Source organism: Terrapene carolina, unplaced genomic scaffold (genome assembly GCF_002925995.2).
Source record: "Terrapene carolina triunguis isolate 2854851 unplaced genomic scaffold, T_m_triunguis-2.0 Scaffold247, whole genome shotgun sequence".
Taxonomy (NCBI): Eukaryota; Metazoa; Chordata; order Testudines; family Emydidae; genus Terrapene; species Terrapene triunguis.
In genome coordinates this window covers 8,002,862-8,023,648 of record NW_020664598.1, presented here as the reverse complement: position 1 = coordinate 8,023,648, position 20,787 = coordinate 8,002,862, and the positions used below count along the sequence as shown (strand labels likewise).

At 39.4% G+C, this 20,787-nt stretch overlaps 1 protein-coding gene across 1 annotated transcript in view; it reads left to right on the top strand.

The window, feature by feature from the left end:
* POLR3B (RNA polymerase III subunit B) overlaps window positions 1-20,787 on the top strand; it is a 124,001-nt gene that overhangs the window by 52,741 nt on the left and 50,473 nt on the right. Inside the window, exons 13-18 of the mRNA XM_026657465.1 lie at window positions 188-388; window positions 2,731-2,893; window positions 5,271-5,424; window positions 8,880-8,954; window positions 9,759-9,857; window positions 18,054-18,181. Coding sequence (XP_026513250.1) covers window positions 188-388; window positions 2,731-2,893; window positions 5,271-5,424; window positions 8,880-8,954; window positions 9,759-9,857; window positions 18,054-18,181 — 820 coding nt within the window. The remainder of the gene's footprint in view (window positions 1-187; window positions 389-2,730; window positions 2,894-5,270; window positions 5,425-8,879; window positions 8,955-9,758; window positions 9,858-18,053; window positions 18,182-20,787) is intronic.

Below are 20,787 nucleotides of genomic sequence, written 5' to 3'. Positions count from 1 at the left end.
ATAAAAATAGTCAATAAAACAATGAATTCCAATTCCTGTGGCTCTTTTGAATAATGTTGATTGCTAATTTGGCTCCTGAAACACTGAGGACTGAGTATCACTACTCCTAAAAGAAATATGAGTGGTCAGGATAAGGTGTCAAGGATGGTAACATTTTGAAAGAATACATGTTTTCTTTGCTGTATAGGGAAATTGGTCACTGAAAAGATTCAAAATGGACCGCCAAGGTGTGACACAGGTATTGTCCCGCTTGTCTTATATATCTGCTCTGGGAATGATGACAAGAATCTCTTCTCAGTTTGAAAAGACAAGAAAAGTGAGTGGCCCCCGATCTCTTCAGCCATCTCAGTGGGGTATGCTTTGCCCATCAGACACTCCTGAAGGAGAGGTAAGGAATTTGCATTTTATTTCCCTCACTTTTCCACTCACCCCCAACACCCAGGGAGGCAGGCATAGTGTCTTTCGAACCAGACAGTCCTATATCAGAGGATCAGCTTTGCTGACAATGTTATGGGGAAGAGAAATTGTCCTTCATTACCTCAAAGGACTGACTCAAAAACTCACGTGAAGCTCCCAGTAGCACAAGTTCTCTTAACCCTCCTGTGAGATCAGCACTTAATTCATTGTTTTATCTACTTTGCCCTATTCTAGAATCTTTTGCAGTCTTTGGCTGATGCTTGAAGTTTGGTTTCTTGCTAATCTGCTCTACTTCTTCCCCATCCACAAAGTCATCTCCATTCTTTCCTTCTTCCCTATATTCTCACTCTCTCTGTTCCCCAAAGTGTATCCCCTTTCTTTCCCACAGTGGAGGAGGGCTGGTGCTTTTGCTCCTGGAGTGGGGGACAGATATCGGAGTTTCCCCTTTCCCACTGCTTCCTATGCTTAGCTGACCCCCTCTCCCAGCTCCTGCTGCAGGGTGCAAGGGAACACTGAGTGCCCAGCTTGCTAAGCCTCAGCTTCCTGCTTACCTAACAGCCTAGATTTGGCAGGCTACCACCAGGAGATTGGTAACTTTTTCCCTTTTAAAATTCACAAGTTGGAGCTGCAAGTAAGCACCAATCCCCACCTCCGCCACGGATTTTCTGTGAGACCTGGAGCAAGTCATTGACTCTTTCTGTGCGTTGGTTCCCAGTCTGTAAAATGGGAATAATTATTTGTTTTACCTATTTAGATGTTAAGCTCTGTGGAGCAGGGACTGTTTCTTTCTATGTGCATGCAGCACATTGCATAATGGAGCTCTGGATCTTGGTTGCTGCCTCTAAGTATCACTGTCCTAATTTAAAAAAAAATAAAGGTTGAAAGGGGCATATTCAGAGACGCTATTTTCTGTCCCTCCACTTCAAGTGAAGAGCTAAGGCACATGGGGATGTGCCGTCTGATCCCCAACACAGTCCTCTCTCATTGCACTCCCCATTCCCTGTTACGGCAGATGTCTTTTTGGCTGAGGTGAACTGGATGGGACTCTATATGGAGCTCTTCATCTGGATTTGCAACAGAATGACATCAGGCACCATCTTCTCTTTGGAAGCTCATCTTGCGCCCTCTCCCAGCCAGGGCTGAAGGGTCCAAAGAGTCTTAAACTCTTATCCCTTTATGCTGTAAATGAATGTGTCTTGCTATTGTGAGATTGCCATGTCAGCATGAGCCTTAGCCTTTCAGAGAAGAGGTTATTGTAAATAATTTGTGACTATTACAGAAACTGCTGTAGTTAGTGAAGAAAAATTTCTTCAAATTCTTAATGCAACAAAATCATAAAACTATCTCACCAAACAATTGATACTGGGAGTAAATTGTTCTGATACAATGCCTGATGGGAGCGCTGGACTTTCCAGCACTAGAAGATAAGCAGGATGAACCATTTGCATTAAATAGGTGAAGTGATTTGCTGAAATGTCCAAGTGTTATATAATTTAAGATGTTTATTTTCTTAAAGCTTACTTTACGGCATATGGGATGTCTGATACCTTCATATGGACAAAACAGCTTTTGTTATGATTCCTTTAAAAGCTGCCATTTTAGTGCTGTACCTTCATTTGGTATTGATTACAATGAATAGTATAAACATACATTTGGCATCCTAACAAGTTATTGTCACATTGGTTAATTCTAATTTTACCAGTGAAACCCTAATCTTAAATCATAAAAACAGTCTTATATATAGATAAAAGAACGGATGCGTTTTCAGCCATACTAAAGGCCTATATTACAAATTTTTAAATTCTTTAATAATGCTGAGTCATTTTTCTATTGTATTTCTTTAAATGATGCATTATTCTATTTCAGAGAAACTTTTACATGGAGAGATAAATAAGGTCTATTTTATACCTTACAAATTTAGCACCTTTCAAAAAAATAAAATTTGATCTCAATAGGAATTAAAATAGTTACATATATCTTGTATTCTACATAATTTAATACTACTACACTGTAATAGTTTGAAAAATAGCTGCAGCTTTGCAGTCACGCTTTTTAAATTTAAAATCTTCAATTTTGAATTTTAAAATATGGAATTTTAGTGTGACGATTAGAATGTACTTTCTATTTTTTTCTTCTCAGATTGTTTTTTATAAGCTGTTTTTTCCTAGAGGTAATTATTTTGTATCCAACCTAATTTCTATAACTTATGCTGTAATACACATTGTACATACTTACAGAATTATATTAAAAACAGTGCAGTTTGGAACATCAGTATATGTGCTTTGGATTAACTTGTTTATATTTGTTTTTTAGGCTTGTGGTTTGGTTAAAAACCTAGCTCTGATGACTCACATTACTACTGATATGGAAGATGGCCCGATTATTAAATTAGCCAGTAACCTTGGAGTAGAAGATGTAAACTTACTATGTGGAGAAGAACTTTCATATCCAAATGTGTTCCTTGTCTTCCTTAATGGTATGTAACTTCCCATCAGTCTTGCTCCATCTTGACACAGATAGAGGGGGGGCAAGCTTTAAAAACTGTTCATCATCTTTTTGATCATAATCAAGTGCAGATGGAGTTTTTCATGTACCAATTTCAGGTGCAAATGTTTTGACATCTACTTGGCTGCTCCTACAGACAGAGTTGATAGTCCAAATGATGGCATTTAGTCATCTATAGTTGTTGTTTATGTCCCAAAAATTATGACCACAGTTAATTGTGGCTGCAAAATTTCTGGCATAAAATTGGAGGCTGTGTTAAAGCTTCCTTAAATATGGGCTCTTAAACAGTACCTAACAGTACTGTCTGAAACATGCACACAGACACGCTTTAAATTCCACACAATTGTGATATTATCTGGAATGTAATGCTATGCAGGGTTTGAATTCCTAATTTTTATTTTGTTATAAAGTTAGCATTACTATCCTCTTGAAAAATATTTTTATCTTTGTTGGGGAGAACTCCCATCCCAGAATCATAGAAATGTAGGGCTGGAAGGGACCTAAAGAGGTCATCTAGTCTACCACCCTCAGCACTCCCTACACCATCATGGATGGTTACAAAAATTCACCTAGGAGAACAGGCCAGCTTCTTTCTTTTTTGCTTATTGGATGGACATGTGTTTTTTAAAAATGTGTATATTATGCACATACACATTATTGACTTGAAGTCTGTTGTCTAAATCCTCATTTAATATCATATCAGTCTCACCATTTGTGATACTAACAGATTAAAAGTTATGAAATAAAATTGCTCATTGTCATTCAATAACCACTTTTCAGACATCCAGTATTTGGTCTCTTTTGGTAACAAAAAGAAAAGATTCCTCAAGAAGTAAAATGACTTCCTTTGCTTTTCTGTAGGAGTAGGTTTTTTTTTTTTTTTTTTAAAGGCTAATGAACCATGCACATGTTGCACTTCACCTAGATTATAAATGGGGTTTTATAACAGAAATGCTGACTCAACCTTTACTTTTCCTAGTTCAAAGGTTCTGTGGAATATGGTAGCAATGTCTTTTGCAGAGATAAGTAGCATTCCTAAAAATAGAAAAGACACAATTAAGTGAAAGCAAAAGACTGTCACTATTAAATCTACAATTTTGCTTTTTTCAGTGCTTAAAAATTTGACTTGCAGACCACTGATATGAACCAGTGACCTACAAAGAAAAAGGGGTCCCTATCCCATTACCAATCTCTAGCTATTTTTTGTTCATTTAAAAAAAAAAACTACTCTGAATTCCAAGTACCCGCACCATTTCTTTTTATGTTCTATGATGATCTCAATTCTGCTAGGTCTTTAAAAGTACATTTTTACTCTATTGTCTGCAGAGATGATGACAGAATGCTTCTGTCCATCCTTATTCAGCAAAGCAGTTAACATGCATGCTAAAATGCTTTGCTAAATATGAATGATTTGCTGAATTGGGTCTTAAAAAGGAAGTTCTAGTGCTATTGTGTGCAGTTACCTTAATGTAAATATTGGGGTGGGGGGTGGGGAGGGTGTGTGTTAATTTCTTATAAGTCATCATAAATATTTCTGGGTTAGTCCCTCCCACATACACTTGCCAAAGAACTCTTGAGTTCTAGTCTTCAGAAGCTTTACCTACCTGTACATGAAATGGTGAATTTTGTAGGCATACTGAATAGGAATTCATTAAAATGAAACTGGAATGAGCACATCATTTTTGCTGAAGATGCTGTGGAGAAACTGATAGAAATGTATTGGTAGGGTTGGTAGACAATTTTTGAATGAAACTGTTTCTATGGAAACGTAGATTTTTGAACAAACAAATTTTTGTGGAAGGTGTCTGTGTTCCTTGAAAGAAGTTATTGTTTTTGTGGGAGGAAAAACCTAAAATTTTCCAGACAAAACCAAAATATTTTGGCGGTTTTGACTTGAAAATGTTTTGACTTCTTGATGAAAAGCTAAAATTTTTCAGGTATGTCTACCAAGCAATGGGGAGTGAGCCTCCTAGCCCGGGTAGACAGACTCATGCTAGCTCTGCTCAAGGTAGTATGCTAAAGATAACAGTGTGGACGTTGCAGCCCGGGTGGTGGCTCAGGTTGGCTGCCTGAGTCCAAGCCCCCCACCCTCTTAGAGCCAAGCTTAGATGGCTAGCCAGAGCTACTGCCCTTGCTGCAATGCCCACATCGCTATCTTTAGTGCGCTAGCTCAAGCAAGGCTAACTCTGGTCTGTCTCTACCCGGCGTGGGAGGCTCCTTCCCAGCTGCAGCATAGACTCACCTTATAGGTATTTCCTGTCACGTTTAAGAAGGGAAGGAGCTCTGAACTGAAGAGAATTTTGAAGCATACAAAACATTAATCATAAAATGATCGTTTTCTTGAACAGGTAACATCCTGGGTGTCATTCGAGACCATCCGAAACTAGTTCACACGTTTCGGCTAATGCGGCGAGCAGGTTATATCAATGAATTTGTTTCAATCTCCACGAATCTTGCTGACAGATGTGTCTACATTTCCTCTGATGGAGGAAGACTGTGCAGGTAAACTTCTGTGATGACTGGGGGACCAGCCAGACTGGTAAGGGATTCTGTCACTGCCTGCCCTGTAACCTTGGGGGCCTCTGTGCTGTGCAGCTATGGCTCAGGTCTCTGAACCAGTAGCCTACCCACAGCATAAAGTCTCACCCCCTAGGCTCTTACCGGCCTCGTTACTCCTTGCAGGATGACACCAACAGTCCTTCCAGTCCCAAGACTCCCCAAATTCGTCCTCCCTGAGTTCTTAATTACCAGACACTTGAACTGTTCCTCTCGGATTTGATACTCCCAACGGTGTGAAACCAGCCCCCCAGATACCAGCTTGCTTTGGCATACATATTCCACACCAGAGACCTGCTTGGGGTGAAAATCAACAAAACGTTTAATAGAAAAACCACAGATTTAAAGATCAACTAATAAGGGAGAGCAAACATGTACAAGTAACACAGAAAATAAACATAAAGATGCAACATCAGGCTTTACACTTCCATATTCGACAAAATCTCTTTTCTAATATAAGTTGCCTATTGCCTTAGCCTTTTCTCAGCATACCCCCTAGCTATAGGAAGGATCCAGAGTTCATGAACAGCCTCCCGCCTCGAGACTGCCCCCCCAAATTCTGGATTTAAAAACTTCAGTCCCAAGCCTGTTTTAAAAAGACACCCTCCCCCCACACCCTCCCCATCCATGATGACTCATGGTTATTCAGCGTGGGAAGATTCTCTCTTGGCTTGATAGCCAAGGTGTCTCCATGTCGTCTCATTAACTCTGGCGGTCCATCATTGTTTCTTCTCGGGTTGGACAATGAATGGTTACTTGAAGCTGGTTTCATGTAAACATCTGGCTTGGGGAGATCCCCTCCCTGCTTCACTGCTTACTCCAACTACAGCAGGACAGTTTTAGTACAGATTATGAGCACAGTTTTCTATATTCATAAATACATAGATTCATAACCACATTCCGTATGCATATCTCCTAATGACTATCAAGTTCAGAGCATTACAAGCTTTCATAAGACCTTACTCGTATACTTTCATACTACAATAATACAGTAGGCAATCGTTTAGTTCACCTGCTCATTTTGGGGGTTTAAACCTTTTGTTCTCCCCTTGGGGTATCTGGACCCTGATTGTCACATCTTCTCGCCAAAAATCCTTCTAAAGAACTTAACTTAATTATCCATTACATATTGTGTGTCTTTTAGGCTGAGGTTTTCAAAGTTGCCTATGGGGTTTTAGGCACCCAATCCCCATTCCGTTTCCGTGGGCTTTGAGGACCTCTTGGCTCCTTTGAAAGTCTCAGCCTTACTGTAGGATAAATGTGCAATTGAGTAAATAAAGTTTAAAAAACAAGCTGCTGCTCGAATAGATGAGACTGAACTCTGAACAGAAGTGAAAAGAAAGTAAAAATGTCCCTCCTACCACACAAGGAAATAAAACGTTAGCAACTTTGGTATGAGTATATTTGAAATACTGGCACTTTTCTTTTTTTTTTTCTGTTTTTATAAGAAACGCATAGGTTACAGTCCTGCAGCAAGATGTGCGTAAGTACCCACAAGTCACCCTGTTGTCTTCAGCATCACATTGCAGGATCAGGGCTTTACGCGACTTCTTTCAAAAGAACTAGTTACAATTAGATCTCCTTTGGGCTAGATAACGGTGTCAAAGGGATGTAGTTATTTGCCTGCATTAGAAGAAAACATGTCACGCAATTCTGACTTATTTCTGTAGTTCCCATTTGACAAACATAAAAGAAAAACATTTCTGCCCCGAAAAGCTTACAATTTACATTTGAAGGAGAGCACTTGAATTCAACACATAACAGTATGCTACGGAAGGGAAAGAGGTGGGTTGCCAAAACAAGCTGGGGCAGGAAGACACAGACAAGAACGTCTTACAAAAATGTAACAATGTTTCGAGACTGTAAATAGCTATGTATTTGAACTTAAATTACTATATTATTCATGTAACGTTGGTGCCTAAAGACCCCGTCACATCAGAGCCCCCTTGTGCTAGGAACTTCCATACATAATAAAAGATGTTCCCAGCCCCAAAGAGTTTAGGGTCTAAAAGACAAGGCACAACAGAGGGGTGAACAAACAAGAAGGGAGGGCAGAGAGAGGGTGAGGTAATAATACAAGCATGGTTTAGCTTGGGCTAACTGTGTGCACAGTTCATAGGTAAGTCAATCAGCAGCAGTACTCATCCCTAAAAGTGGCAATCACCTTGTCTAGTAGTGTTAACTTTCTTTTAAAAACCAAACGTGGTTGATGCAATTTGAGGCTTTCCAAAGCCTCAAAAATGGTTCCATCATCCGTATATTTGTGAGCCAGCAATCAGTCAGACCTGGCAGGGATGGTTGAGTAGTATCCGCAGACAGGAATGAACTCAAAGGCAGAGAAATTAACTCTCCAATTCAAACACTACAAGTACAAATCAAACTTCAGATCTGGCGGTCCGGCAAAACATCTGATCTGTGTTCCAACTAAAAAAAGGCAACATCGAGTGAAATAATGTGGATTTCCAAGAAAACTTACCCAGTTCCCTTTCCTGTGAGGTTTTTTTCCTTCGCAATTGTTCAGATCCTCCTCTTAACCATTTAAAAGTGCTCATTAGCCTTCAAACAGTTATTTGGACTTCAGAGCAGACTACACAAGTATCTTGTACTTATTTGCTGCACTCTGTAAGAGCAACTTGTCCAAATAGCAACAGCCCTTGACGTTTTGATCTTGCATGCCATTCTTTGTGTCAGTGTTTCCTCGTGGTGGTGAAGCTTCCAGAGATTCATGTGCTGCTAAAAGTTATAGATTAATCTACTGCAGCACGTAGTGAATGCTCTTTATATTTTATATCATTTTAGGTAACGGTTAGTAGCGAAATGTGTCCTATTCAAACTTAAATGTATATTTGTTGAGCGTTGATTGTGCTCAGCACTGAACAAAATACTGATATGTAAACACCCCGTCTCAAGGAGTTTACAACTATTTTTAGCCTGGTACTGTTGAGAAAATTTAAATATTTCAAAGCAACCAACTTAATAATTTTGTAGGTTAAATGTATCTACTTAAAATGTAGTTCTAAACTTTATTTTAATATGTCATATGTATCTTTTAAAAGTAACGTTTATACTTTGGGGGGAAGTTGTATATAATACATAGATTTCTTGAACTGGTAATATAAAACTCAGATTTAAAACAATCCAAGTTTAATGGCCTGGCTAATTATATCTGCATAAATACATTTTGGCAGAGAATACTAAATGGCAGAGAAAAATCTAGTTACACTTCTACTTATTTTAAATGAGTACCATGTTTAAGAAGATGTGTACTTCTATGTCTGCACTTGATTTCCAAAAGTGGATTTACAAACCAGCTATCGTATGCATTGATGTTACCTTACTTTAATTTACATTTATATTAACTCTGTGTATATTCACTCCAACATTGCTTTTTTCCAATTTAGACCCTACATAATTGTAAAGAAGCAAAAACCTGCAGTTACAGACAAGCATATGGAAGAACTTGCTCAGGGATACAGGTAAATCACTTGATGGGACTGTCTGTCCCCCACTCCTCTCCATCTGTAAATGTAATAACAATATGCCCTGACTGAATTAAGAGCTCTGTTGTGGTATTGCAATGCTGGTTAGATGTTTACGGGAGAAATCTGCTCTCACATGTAAATGAAGAATCAGAATAGCAGATATGTTCTGCTTTTTAAATCAAATACAAAAAAGTCATGACTCTTATTCTGCTATTGATTTGAAATTGTGATATGTGGTTATTAGAATAAATGTATAACCTAAATTTTTAAAAGCAACTACTTACTTCTGGTGCCTGATTTGAGACCCCTTAGAGAGTCTTTCGGTAAATGCTGAGAACCCGCCCTCTGAAAATCAGGCACCTTTAATCAGGAGTGTCAGCTTCGGCTCTCAGAAATTGAGGCATTAAAAATCACTAATCGCTCTCGAAAGAGTGTGTGCACACGTGTCTGAGAGAGAAGGTGTATAATATAAGCATCCCAGTTCAGTTTCTAATCAATCTTGCAAAATCATCATGGAAATTTGTTAGTCCATCCACAAAATATACTTACCTTTATGATATGATGAAAATATTAAAGCTATTTAAAAAAAAAAAACCCTGAAGCAAACAGGTAAGTAAGATTGTTTTTTTCTGCTTCAAATATTTAGAGAGAATTCTCTCAGATCTGTGTAACTCAGTGCAGATAAGGACAACTTGTTTAGTTTGCTTTCCTTACAAAAGTCAGTTCCTTTTAATAACTTTTTATTTTTGCATATGAATAAAATGTTTCTCAATGTGTACCTTTTTTTGGCAATTACAGGAATTTTGAAGATTTTTTGCATGAAGGCCTAGTTGAATATTTGGACGTGAATGAGGAAAATGACTGCAACATTGCACTGTATGAACATACAATTACTAAGTAAGTGTACATTCAGACTAAATACTGGTACAGTAAAAATATGTATATTATAGCCTTCTTTCTTTCTGTTCTCTGAAATGTAAGTTGATTAACTATGTTTAGGGCCCTACCAAATTCACGACCATGAAAAACATGTCCTGGACCATGAAATCTGGTCTCTCCCCGTGAAATCTGGTCTTTTGTGTGCTTTTACCCTCTACTATGCAAATTTCATGGGGGAGACCAGTGTTTCTCAAATTGGGGGTCCTGCCCAAAAGGGAGTTGCATGGGGGTCAGAAGGCTATTTTAGAGGGGTTGTGATGTTGCCACCCATACTTTTGTGCGGCTTTCAGAGCTCGGTGACCGGAGAGTGGTGACTATTGGCCGGGCACCCAGCTCTGAAAGCAGCACCCCGCCAGCAGCAGCGCAGAAGTAAGGGTGACAATACCATACCATGCCACCCTTACTTCTGCGCTGCTGCCTTCAGAGCTGGCGGCCAGAGAGTGGCAGCTGTTGACTGAGGGCCCAGCTCTGCAGGCAGCACTGCATAGGTAAGATTGGCAATACCATACCATGCCATCCTTACTTCTGTGCTGCTGCTGCTGGCAGTGGCTCTGCCTTCAGAGCTGGGCTCCCAGCCAGCAGCTGCCACTCTCCAGCTGCCCAGCTCTGAAGGCAGCGCCACCACCAGCAGCAGCGCAGAAGTAAGGGTAGAAGCACCACAAACCCCTCTACAATAATCTTGCGACCCCCCCCTTCCCACAACTCCTTTTTGGGTCAGGACCCCTACAATTACAACACCGTGAAATTTCAGATTTAAATAGCTGAAATCGTGAAATTTACTATTTTTAAAGTTCTCTGACTATGAAATTGACCAAAATGGACCATGAATTTGGTAGGGCCCTAACTATGTTGTAATGTTGCTGTTTCCCCACCAAGCTCTTGCTTTTGTTCATAACAATGTACAAGTAGGAGATAATAGAAGTTTAGGAAGCAATTTGTGATTACACCAATCCTAAATCATCTATGGGATAGTCACAAATAAGTGAATTTAGTGTTTGATTTTTTTGTGAGGAATTGAGATTATAAACTCTAAGCCACAAAAACATGGAATATGTGATTTTTGTCAGTGTGAGTTTTTCATGGTCTCTTGTACTCATAATTGGCCAAACCATTAGAGAGTTATGCAGGTCATCCAAACAGCTCCTGATAAAACTTTTACACCACACCATTATGCATCCTGTTATGCTAGTCTACTCTGGAATGTCTTTAGAGAGCTTTTAAGAGGGTTTTGGGTGTTTTTTTTTAAATCCATCCACATCTAAAGCCAGGTACCTTGTTTCTGTATTTCAGAGTTTCTAGACCGTGACTACCTATTTGTGGCCAAAGAGCACTAAAATTAAAACAAAGCTTCTTTCCAGACTACTAATTCATACTTTCTCAGGCTTTTATTGAGCTGAGAATATCCTATTGACTCAAAAGCCAGGTCTAATGTATCCCAGGTTACCTCTCTGAAACATCTCTTTGTCATATACGCTGCATGATTTTTACAGTTCTTTAAGGGTATGTCTACACTGCAATGTAAGCCCAGGGTTAGTGGGACTCTAGTCAGTGGACCCGTGTTAGGGAACCTTGAGCTTCAGCATCTATGTTGTATTTTAACCTGAGGTTAAGAATTTTCTGACGCATGCTCGAACCTTCGGCTCTGGCATCCACACGGCACCGCACAGACCTGCGTCAAAGTAACCATGTCCCAGAGTCTGTACTATGACTGGGGGGGTCTGGAATGGATCACACTGAAACTGCCACGCTCCGGGCAAACTGCAAGAAACAGGGCAGACAGTACCCAATAACTGGTGGTTTATTTTTTAATTAGATTCACCACACCAGTAACAAAAGAGCTTCTGCAGCACCACACTGGTTAACCAAACACAGTTCCCTCTAGGCATTCCAGGCCTTGGCTCCCATCCCGACAATCAGGTCTAATATAGAAAGAGGTTATTGAAAACCCAATTCACCATATGTGAGGTTCTTCTAATCCCAAAGGATCAGTCAGACACTTACCACCAGGTCAATATGTATCTCAGATCTTACCCAAATACCATGCTGTCAGCCAATCCACACTAACTAAAGATTTATTAATAAAAGAAAAGAATAGTCATAAATGGTTAATAGATCATATATACATACAAGTGATTGCAAAGTCCTTATATCAGGTTTGTAGCAGTGATGGAAAACTGTTGGTTTGCAAAAGTTGCTCTGGCAAAAGTTGCTCTAGTAACTTCCAAAAGATTGGGAGATCCTCTGGACATTGTTCAAAATACTCCTTTTAATTGTAAAACCACAGTACAGAGAATTGGAGCAGGAAAAAGGCAAAATGGAGATGTCTCAGATGTCTCTTATATCCTCTGCCATGTGCATGGAAATTTACTGTTCCAAACAAAGCCCACAGCCCCTGTGTATGGAAAGTTACTGACAAAGATGGAGGCCTAGATCACATTTCCACATCACATGCCCTTACATGTTTTGATAAATCACAGGGGTGACCATTGGCTACTTGCTGTTTTAGGCATTTGCAGGAAGACTCATTGAAGAGCTGATCTCCTTTAATGGCCTGTCACCACCTGAATGGTCCATCCACAGTTGAATGGTTCGTCAACACTGGGCTGGCTAGACAGGATGTAAAACTACCTTGTGGGTGTCAACCAAGAACAAAACACATGTTTGAGATACAAATATATAGCAAATATTCATAAAGTCAGATACAAAGATGATACATGCATATAAACAAGATTATCATACTTAGCAGATTATCAATGGAAAAATTGTACCTTACATGACCTACTTTGTATAAGATTTGTTGCAATTGTATAACTGTGGTAGCAACGATGATATAAATGGTCATCTTCAATTATACATTGCAGTGTAGACATACCTCAAAAGTCCTATGGCCTGATCAACCTCCACTGAAGTCAGTGGAGAGACTCATGTTGATTTCAGGGGAGCTGGTATCTTCCACCTTTGCCAAATGAAACAGTCATTCCATCAATTAATTGCATTGCTGTTGCTTGTGCCCTTTCACTTTAACAAGTTGCTCTGGAGGGCTTTTGGCTGATTTTGTGAGTGCATCAGCAAAGATCAGGACAAAAGGAACATATTGCCACTTACGGCAAAGTTAATTGCCTTCAAATCATACTGCAGCTGAAAAGAGTAACTACAAGGCACCTGAATAGACTGCAGCCTAGAACATCCCTGCCAATCTGCATGGAATCACAGATAACTCTCCCATAATAATGGGAAGAGACCCTAGTTGGTCATCTAGTTCAAATTACCTGTTATAAGTATGGAAGATTATTACATTATGCATGAACACATCTAAACTTGATCTAAATATATCTGGTAATTTTGCTATAACACCTGGCCATACAATAGTTGTTTCTGAATATAAATGATGAAGTAAATCTGTCAGTTTTAGCATCATACTGGGAACTAGTATGCAGTTTATTTACAATTATCCCTAAATCTCTTTACATGGCTAAGAATGTCCTTTATATTGGTACAACAAATACAATTTAATGTGTGATGAATAAGTATCCGATCAAGAGCCCAGAGGTATCCCATTGCCATTTCTCCTGTCTGATGTCACACAGTCACCTCTTTTTAGCTACAGTGGTACAGGGGTTCCGGCTGAGTGAATGGAACCCCAGGCTGGCAGTGGGCTGAGCGGCTCAGCCTGCCACCACTCTGGGGTTCCGGCTGCCGGCTCCTGCCAGCCGGGGTCTCAGCTGCTGGCCCCACTCAGTGCCCGCTGCCAGCCTGGGGCGCTGAGTGGGGCCAGCGGCCGGGACCCCGGCTGGCAACGGGGCTGCAGCTGGAACCCCAGAGCGGCGGTGGGCTGAGCAGCTCAGCCCGCTGTCGCGTGACATAAAAAATCGGCTCGCATGCCACCTTTGGCACGCGTGCCGTAAGTTGCCGACCCCTGCTCTATATCCTAATAAAGACGAGAGAGTAGAAGTTGGTAAAGTATAGATAGGAAGTGAAAAGGAACAGTCAAATGAAAGAATCCCATTCAATTATATCACATGAAGGTAGACAATTGACAAATTTTATAAGCGCTTGTATAAAAAAGCTAGAAGTCTAAATACTAAGATGGGTGAACTTGAGTGCCTGGTTTTAAGTGAGGCTATTGGTATAATAAACATCACAATAACTTGATGGAATGATGAGACACAGTAATACTGGGGTACACAATATATAAGAATGACGGAATAGGTCATGCTGGTGGGGGAGTGGCACTATGTGTGGGGGAAAAAATCAGTCAAATATAATAAAAATCTGAAATCAAACTGCAGCATAGAATCTCTACGGATAGAAATTCAATGCTTGATTAATAAGAGTATAGCAGAAGGAATATACTACCGACCACCTGGCCAGGACGGTGATTGTGAAATGCTCTGGGAGATGAGACCGACTACAAAAACAGAAAGCCCAGTAACCATGGGGGATTTTAACTATTGCCGTATTGACTGGATACATGTCACCTCAGGACAGGGTGCAGAGATAAAATTTCTAGACACCATTGACTGCTTCTTGGAGCAGCTAATCCTGGAACCCACTAGGGGAGAGGCAATTCTTGATTTAATCCTAAATGTCACATAGGATCTGGTCCAAAAGGTGAATACAGCTGAACTGCTCAGTAATAGTGACCATAAAATAATTAAGTTTATCATCCTTGTAGGGAGGAAAATACCAAAGAAACCCACCACAGTAGCATTTAACTTTTTAAAAGGGGAACTACACAAAAATGAGGAAGCTAGTTAAATGGAAATTAAAAGGAACAGTCACAAGAGTGAAATGCCTGCAAGCTGCATGGAAACTATTTAAAAACACCATAATAGGGGTTCAAACTAAATGTATACACCAAATAATTAAAAAAAACAACACAACAGTATGAGGACCAAAGAAATGCACCATGGCTGAACAGCAGAGTAAAAGAGGTGGTTAGAGGCAAAAAGGGATCCTTTAAAAACTGGAAGTAAGAGCCTACTGTGGAAAACAGGAAAGGAGCATAAGTTCTGGGAAATCAAGTGTAAGAATATAATTAGGCAAGTCAGCAAAGAATTTGAAGAGCAACTAGCAAAAGAAACGAAAACTACGAGCAAAAATTTTTAAGTACAACAGAAGCAGGAAGCCTGCCAAACAATCAGTGGGGTCAGGGCCGGCTTTAGGAAGTGCGGGGCCCGATTCGAACAGTTTCGACGGGGCCCCAACGGGGATGACTAAAATAAAAACATGTAAAAAAAATACGTGGGGCTTGTACTCACCGGGCCGCGCTCCTAGTCTTTGGCGGCGGGTCCTTCACTCGCTCTGGGTCTGAAGGACCCGCCGCCAAAGTGCTGCCAAAAACCCAGAGCGCTGCCGGGTGAGTAAAAAAAAGGTGTCTCCAGCCAGGGAAGGGATTCTCTGCCACTTGCCCCCCACTCTGGGCGGCCCTGCCACTGGGTGCGGGGCCCTCTTAGGCGCGGGGCCCAATTCGGGGGAATTGGTGGAATTGGCCTAAAGCCGGCCCTGAGTGGGGTCACTGGTCGATCAAGTTGCTAAAGGAGTGCTAAGGAAGACAAGGCTGTTGCAGAGAAGCTAAATAAATTCTTTGCATCAGTCTTCACTGCAGATGATCTGAGGGAGATTCCCACACCTGAGCCTTTACCTTTTTTGGGTTTTTGTTTTTGTTTTTAAGTGACAAATCTGAGGCACTGTACCAGAATGAGGTGTTGGAGAAGGTTTTGGAACAAACTGATAAATTAAACAGTAATAAATTACCAGGACCAGATGGTATTCACCCAAGAGTTCTGAAGGAACTCAAATATGGAATTGTAGAACTACTAACTGTGCTAGAATCATAGGGTTAGAAGGTACTGCAAGAGTCATCTAGTCTAACCCTCTTCCAAGATACAGGATTTGTTGTGTCTAAACCATCCAAGACAGATGGCTATCCAGCCACCTTTTGAAAACTTTCAGTAAGAAGCTTCCACAACCTCCCAAGGCAGGTTGCTATGTAACCTATTACTTAAATCAGCCTCTGTACCAGATGACTGGAAGGTAGCTAATGTAATGCTGATTTTTAAAAAAGGTTTCAGAGGCAATCCTGGCAATTACAGGCTAGTAAGCCTAATTTCAGTACCAGGAAAATTGGTTGAAACTATAATAAAGAGTAGACACTTAGATGAACATGATATGTTGGGGAAGAGTTAATATGACTTTGGTGAGCTTGGAGATTGATTTCCATTTACAAATCAATTAGAATTTTTTGAGGGTGTCATCAAGCATGTGGACAAGGTTGATTAGTGAATATAGTATACTTGGACTTTCAGAGAGCTTTTGACATTGTCCCACACAAAAGGCTCTTAAGCAAAGTAAGCAGTCATGGGATAAAAGGAAAAGTCCTCTCATGGATCAGTAACTGGTTTAAAAGTTGGGGGGGAGGGGGGAAGGGTAGGAATAAATGGTCAGGGTTTCACAATGGAAAGAGGTAAATAGTAGGGTCCCCCATGCATCTGTACTGGGACATGTGCTGGTCAACATATTCATAAATGATCTGGAAAAAGGGGGTCAAGAGTGACATGGCAAAATTTGCAGACAGTACAAAATAACTCAGGTTAGTTAAGTCCAAAGCAGACTGCGAAGAGCTACAAAGAGCTCTCACAAAACTGGATGACTGGGCAACGGAATGGCAGATGAAATTAAATGTGGATAATTGCAAAATAATGCACATTGGGAAAAATAATCCCAACTATAAATACAAAATGATGGGGTCTAAATTAGCTGTTACCACTCAAGAAAGAGATCTTGGAATCCTTGTGGATAGTTCTGACAACATCTGCTCAATGTGCAGCAGCAGTTCAAAAAATTAACAGAAAGTTAGGAACCACTAGGAAAGGGATAGATAATAAAACAGAAAATATCATAATGCCATGATATAAATCCATGGTATGCCCACACCTTGAATGCTGCATGCAATTTTGTTTGTCCCACCTCAAAAAAGATGTATTAGAATTGGAAAAGGTATACTGAAGGGCAACAAAAATTATTAGGGGTATGGAACAGCTTCCATATAAGGAGAGATTAACAAGACTGACCATCTTAGAAAAAAGTTGACTAAGGGGAGATATGTTAGAGGTGTATAAAATCATGAATGGGTGGAGAAAGTGAATAGCAAAGTGTTATTTTCCCATTAACATAACAAGAACCAGGGGTTACCGAATGAAATTAATAGGCAGCAGGTATAAAACAAACATGAAGTACTTAGTCACACACTGCATAGTAAACCTGTGGAACTCATTACCAAAGGATGTTGTGAAGGCAGAATTAGGTAAATTCATAGAGGATACGTCCATCAATAGCTATTATCCAAGATGGTCAGGGACACAACCCTGTGCTCTGGTCCTCTCTCTAAACCTTGACTGCCAAAAGCTGGGACTGGACAATAGGAGATGGATCACTCAATAATTGCCACCCTCTGTTAATTCCCTCTGCAGTATCTGGCACTGGTGACTGTCAGAAGACCATATTCTGGGCTAGATGAAAGATTGGTCTGACCCAATATGGCCATTCTTATGTTCTTATAACATAAATATTTATTGTCCAGTTAGTTTTCTGAAGTCTGTTACAATATACTAAAACTGCCTTTTTTGTTTTGTCTCCCCCCCCCCCCCGCCAATGATTGAGTCTGAGTTTCCATCTTTCATGATAGACTTTTAGCTTGTTGGAACATGTAATCAGAAGTATAAAAAATTCCAGAGAAATATTTTTCTAACACTCTTTCCAGACATTCTTATGTGACCTCCCTTTTTATTTTGTAGCTTATATTAAGCACCACTGGTATATAAAATAACATCTATTTATATCTTGGATACTATGGTCAGTGTGTTTACTCTTACTTTTTTTTTTCTTCTATTTGCCCATGTAAATTTGTACCCTTCCTATCCTTTCTACCTCTCTGTGTTTGGACCCAATGAAAGCCCAAATTAAAACTTAGAATAAAAATATATTGGAATTTGTCATTGAGGCTTTTAGGTTTTACTCACTTAAATTTTTCTGAATGGTAACAAATTAAATTGAAATAATTTATCAGACTTTACTAAAATGAATTCAGTAAAATCGTGCCATTCTGCTGTCTACAGGTGTATTATAACCAGAATGTGTGTTTTTCTTTTTAAGAGATACAACACACTTGGAGATTGAACCTTTCACACTTCTTGGCGTCTGTGCTGGGCTTATTCCATATCCTCACCATAACCAGTCCCCAAGAAACACTTACCAGTGTGCTATGGGGAAGCAAGCAATGGGTAAGGTTTTTCTGCTTCAAGATTGGAATGTTGTAATTTTAAACATCACACAGCCTAAAATACTACAAATATGCTTGTCTACTAGATCATTTTAAAATGTTTCTGAGGAAATTAGAACATTTCTTATGAACAATGGCGTATATGCCAGGAGAAATTGACTTTGTTCCAATTTTCATTTGTTTTTGTTTGTTTGTTATTTAAGAAATAGCTTAGTAAAATGGAGTCCAATTTTTTGGGATTTTCATACTTCAAAAGAAAATTTGAAGAAACCATAGCACTATTGTTCCTATTTTTGTAACAGTCATTACTTTCAAGTTTTCAGCATAGCTGGAAGATTGGCAGTGAGTGTTTTTTCTTTCTTCTTATACTGCAGTGTGCTGTGGGTTTCCAAACAAAAAAGAGAAAAAAAGTGTTTGCACAAAGAGAGTGAAAGCACGGAGAAGTGATTTTTCTCTGAATAGTTAGAGTACTGTCGTTTTTTAATATATATTCATTAAGACTCAGTACCATGGCACTAAGAATTTCTGTCTTTTCTGGTAAGGGAGAGTACTTCCTCAGTGACCTCTCACTTCACAGTATTTTATATTTTGGTTTTATTTTGGGAGAGGCAGTTATGGTGTCATCTCAATGAAACAAGAAATGAAGTTAATTTTCTAAGCCTGGGTTTTTAATTAATTTTAAATTAATAATCGTTGGTATGGTTTCCTTTAACTGCCATCTTATGTTAGGTAGTTCTAGTTTTGCCATTTGATAAGCAGCTAAACCATCATTAACATTTTCTTATTAACTTGCACGCCTAACTAAATGTGCTGTTTTGTCAAGCCACAGCAAGTCCCAATGAAAACCTGAACAGCAGCACATCAGTTCAGTCTGCCCTGTTCAGACTTCAGCTGTACATGTCAGTTTTACGTCTTGTGTTTGACACAAGTTGAGATTACAGTAAAAGAACCCCATGTGTCATGAAAAAATGATCTCTTATGTTAGGTTTACAAAATCATTTGTTTTGTGATGTGACTCCTAAATTGAAACAGTACACCTTTTGTGAAAATCTTCTAGGAGAATTAATGGAAGAATAGCTGCCTTGTACCTAATGGTCAACTTTAATGTGTCAAAATACTTGTAAATTAAAATGGCAGGAGATGCATTACCACCTTAAAAAAGAAAAAGTAGAGGCAATTTTTTTCCTTTACAAGTCGTCGTCCCCCCCCGACTCTCTATTTTATGACTATTAGTCTCAGAACGTTTGGTTAGTTACCACACACAGTTAAGCAGGATCAGTGTGTACAGAAAGCCAATTCAGTATCTGTGGAGTTCTTTTGTAGTTTTCTGTGTGAAGGTTTTTTTTCTCGTTTTGTTTTGAGTGTCATTTGCAATTCATTGTCTGTGTTTTCTGAGGTTGGTGTATTCAGCTGCTTTGACCCTAGGTCTTGCACATTTAGCTCCTTGGATACAATCCTCTGACGTTACTGCTGACGCTAGGAACACAAAAGCCATTGAATATCTTTAGCAATAAAAAAAGCCTTTGTTTCGGTTTGTTGTTACAAAATACCTGACTCCAAAGAATAAGCAGTGAGATAAAAGTACATTTTAAAAGTTGGCACATGACCTGGCTGTATGTTACTTTGTAGACTGAAATATCGGCAAACACCCTGAGTCTTTATGAAAAGCTTGTGTACACTTGTTTTGTTTTGTCTTTTTTTAAAGTGGAGGTGATATCTAGCTTTAGAAGATTGTTACATATGCTTGTAGATTAGCTGTATAAAATGAAACCTACAGGATATTCATGTAATTTATTTCATTTGTTTGCATATATTTTTGTATTTACACAAATGCTGATAAGTACTTCAAACTTCTGTTGCTTGTTTTGCGCTTTAAAAAGTTCTCTCTCTCCCCTACTGGCTTTGCATAGCCCTATGGAAGGACCAATGTCCACTCACTCCCTGTGGTGTCAAGAACTGGGAGTATTGAGAGAGCATGCTGCCTCCCTAGAGGGAAGGTGGGACTTGGATTGCTCAACACTGACCGCTCTGCTGATTTGAGGAAGCTGTATTGACAGGCTTTGAAGGAAGTCCTCAGTCTCCTCAGTCAGAAACATAGTAATGTCATGGGTGAGAAGGGATGAGAAGCAGGGATAAATTGACCGGATCCCTCAATTTAGGAATTAAATTAATAATGCAATATAACTGGCAATGTGTAGATTATTAAAATCTCAAAGTCAACATTTCTACAGGATAATGCTTATTAAATGTACTATACTGAAAAATATATTTCATGGATAGAATGAGTGTTCTTGTTAATGTGTCGGTGCACTCAATAGTAGGTAAGACGAACTTCAATCAAGTGGTGGGAACACACTTTGTCCAGAGAATGTACAGTATGATGCATGTAGCATAATGCAGGGATGAGGGTGTTACCTGTACTTAGGTTGCAAGTACAGTTATGATTGCAAGGTCTTCTGATTGCATGTGCGCATTGCAGTACAGAAATAATTTCAAATTTAAGACAATGGTGTGCTATTTAAGATTATAATTCAATACCCTGCATTATTAATGTTCCATATGTGGCTAGCATAATGCTATAAAGGATCAAAGACTCTGAAAATAGAG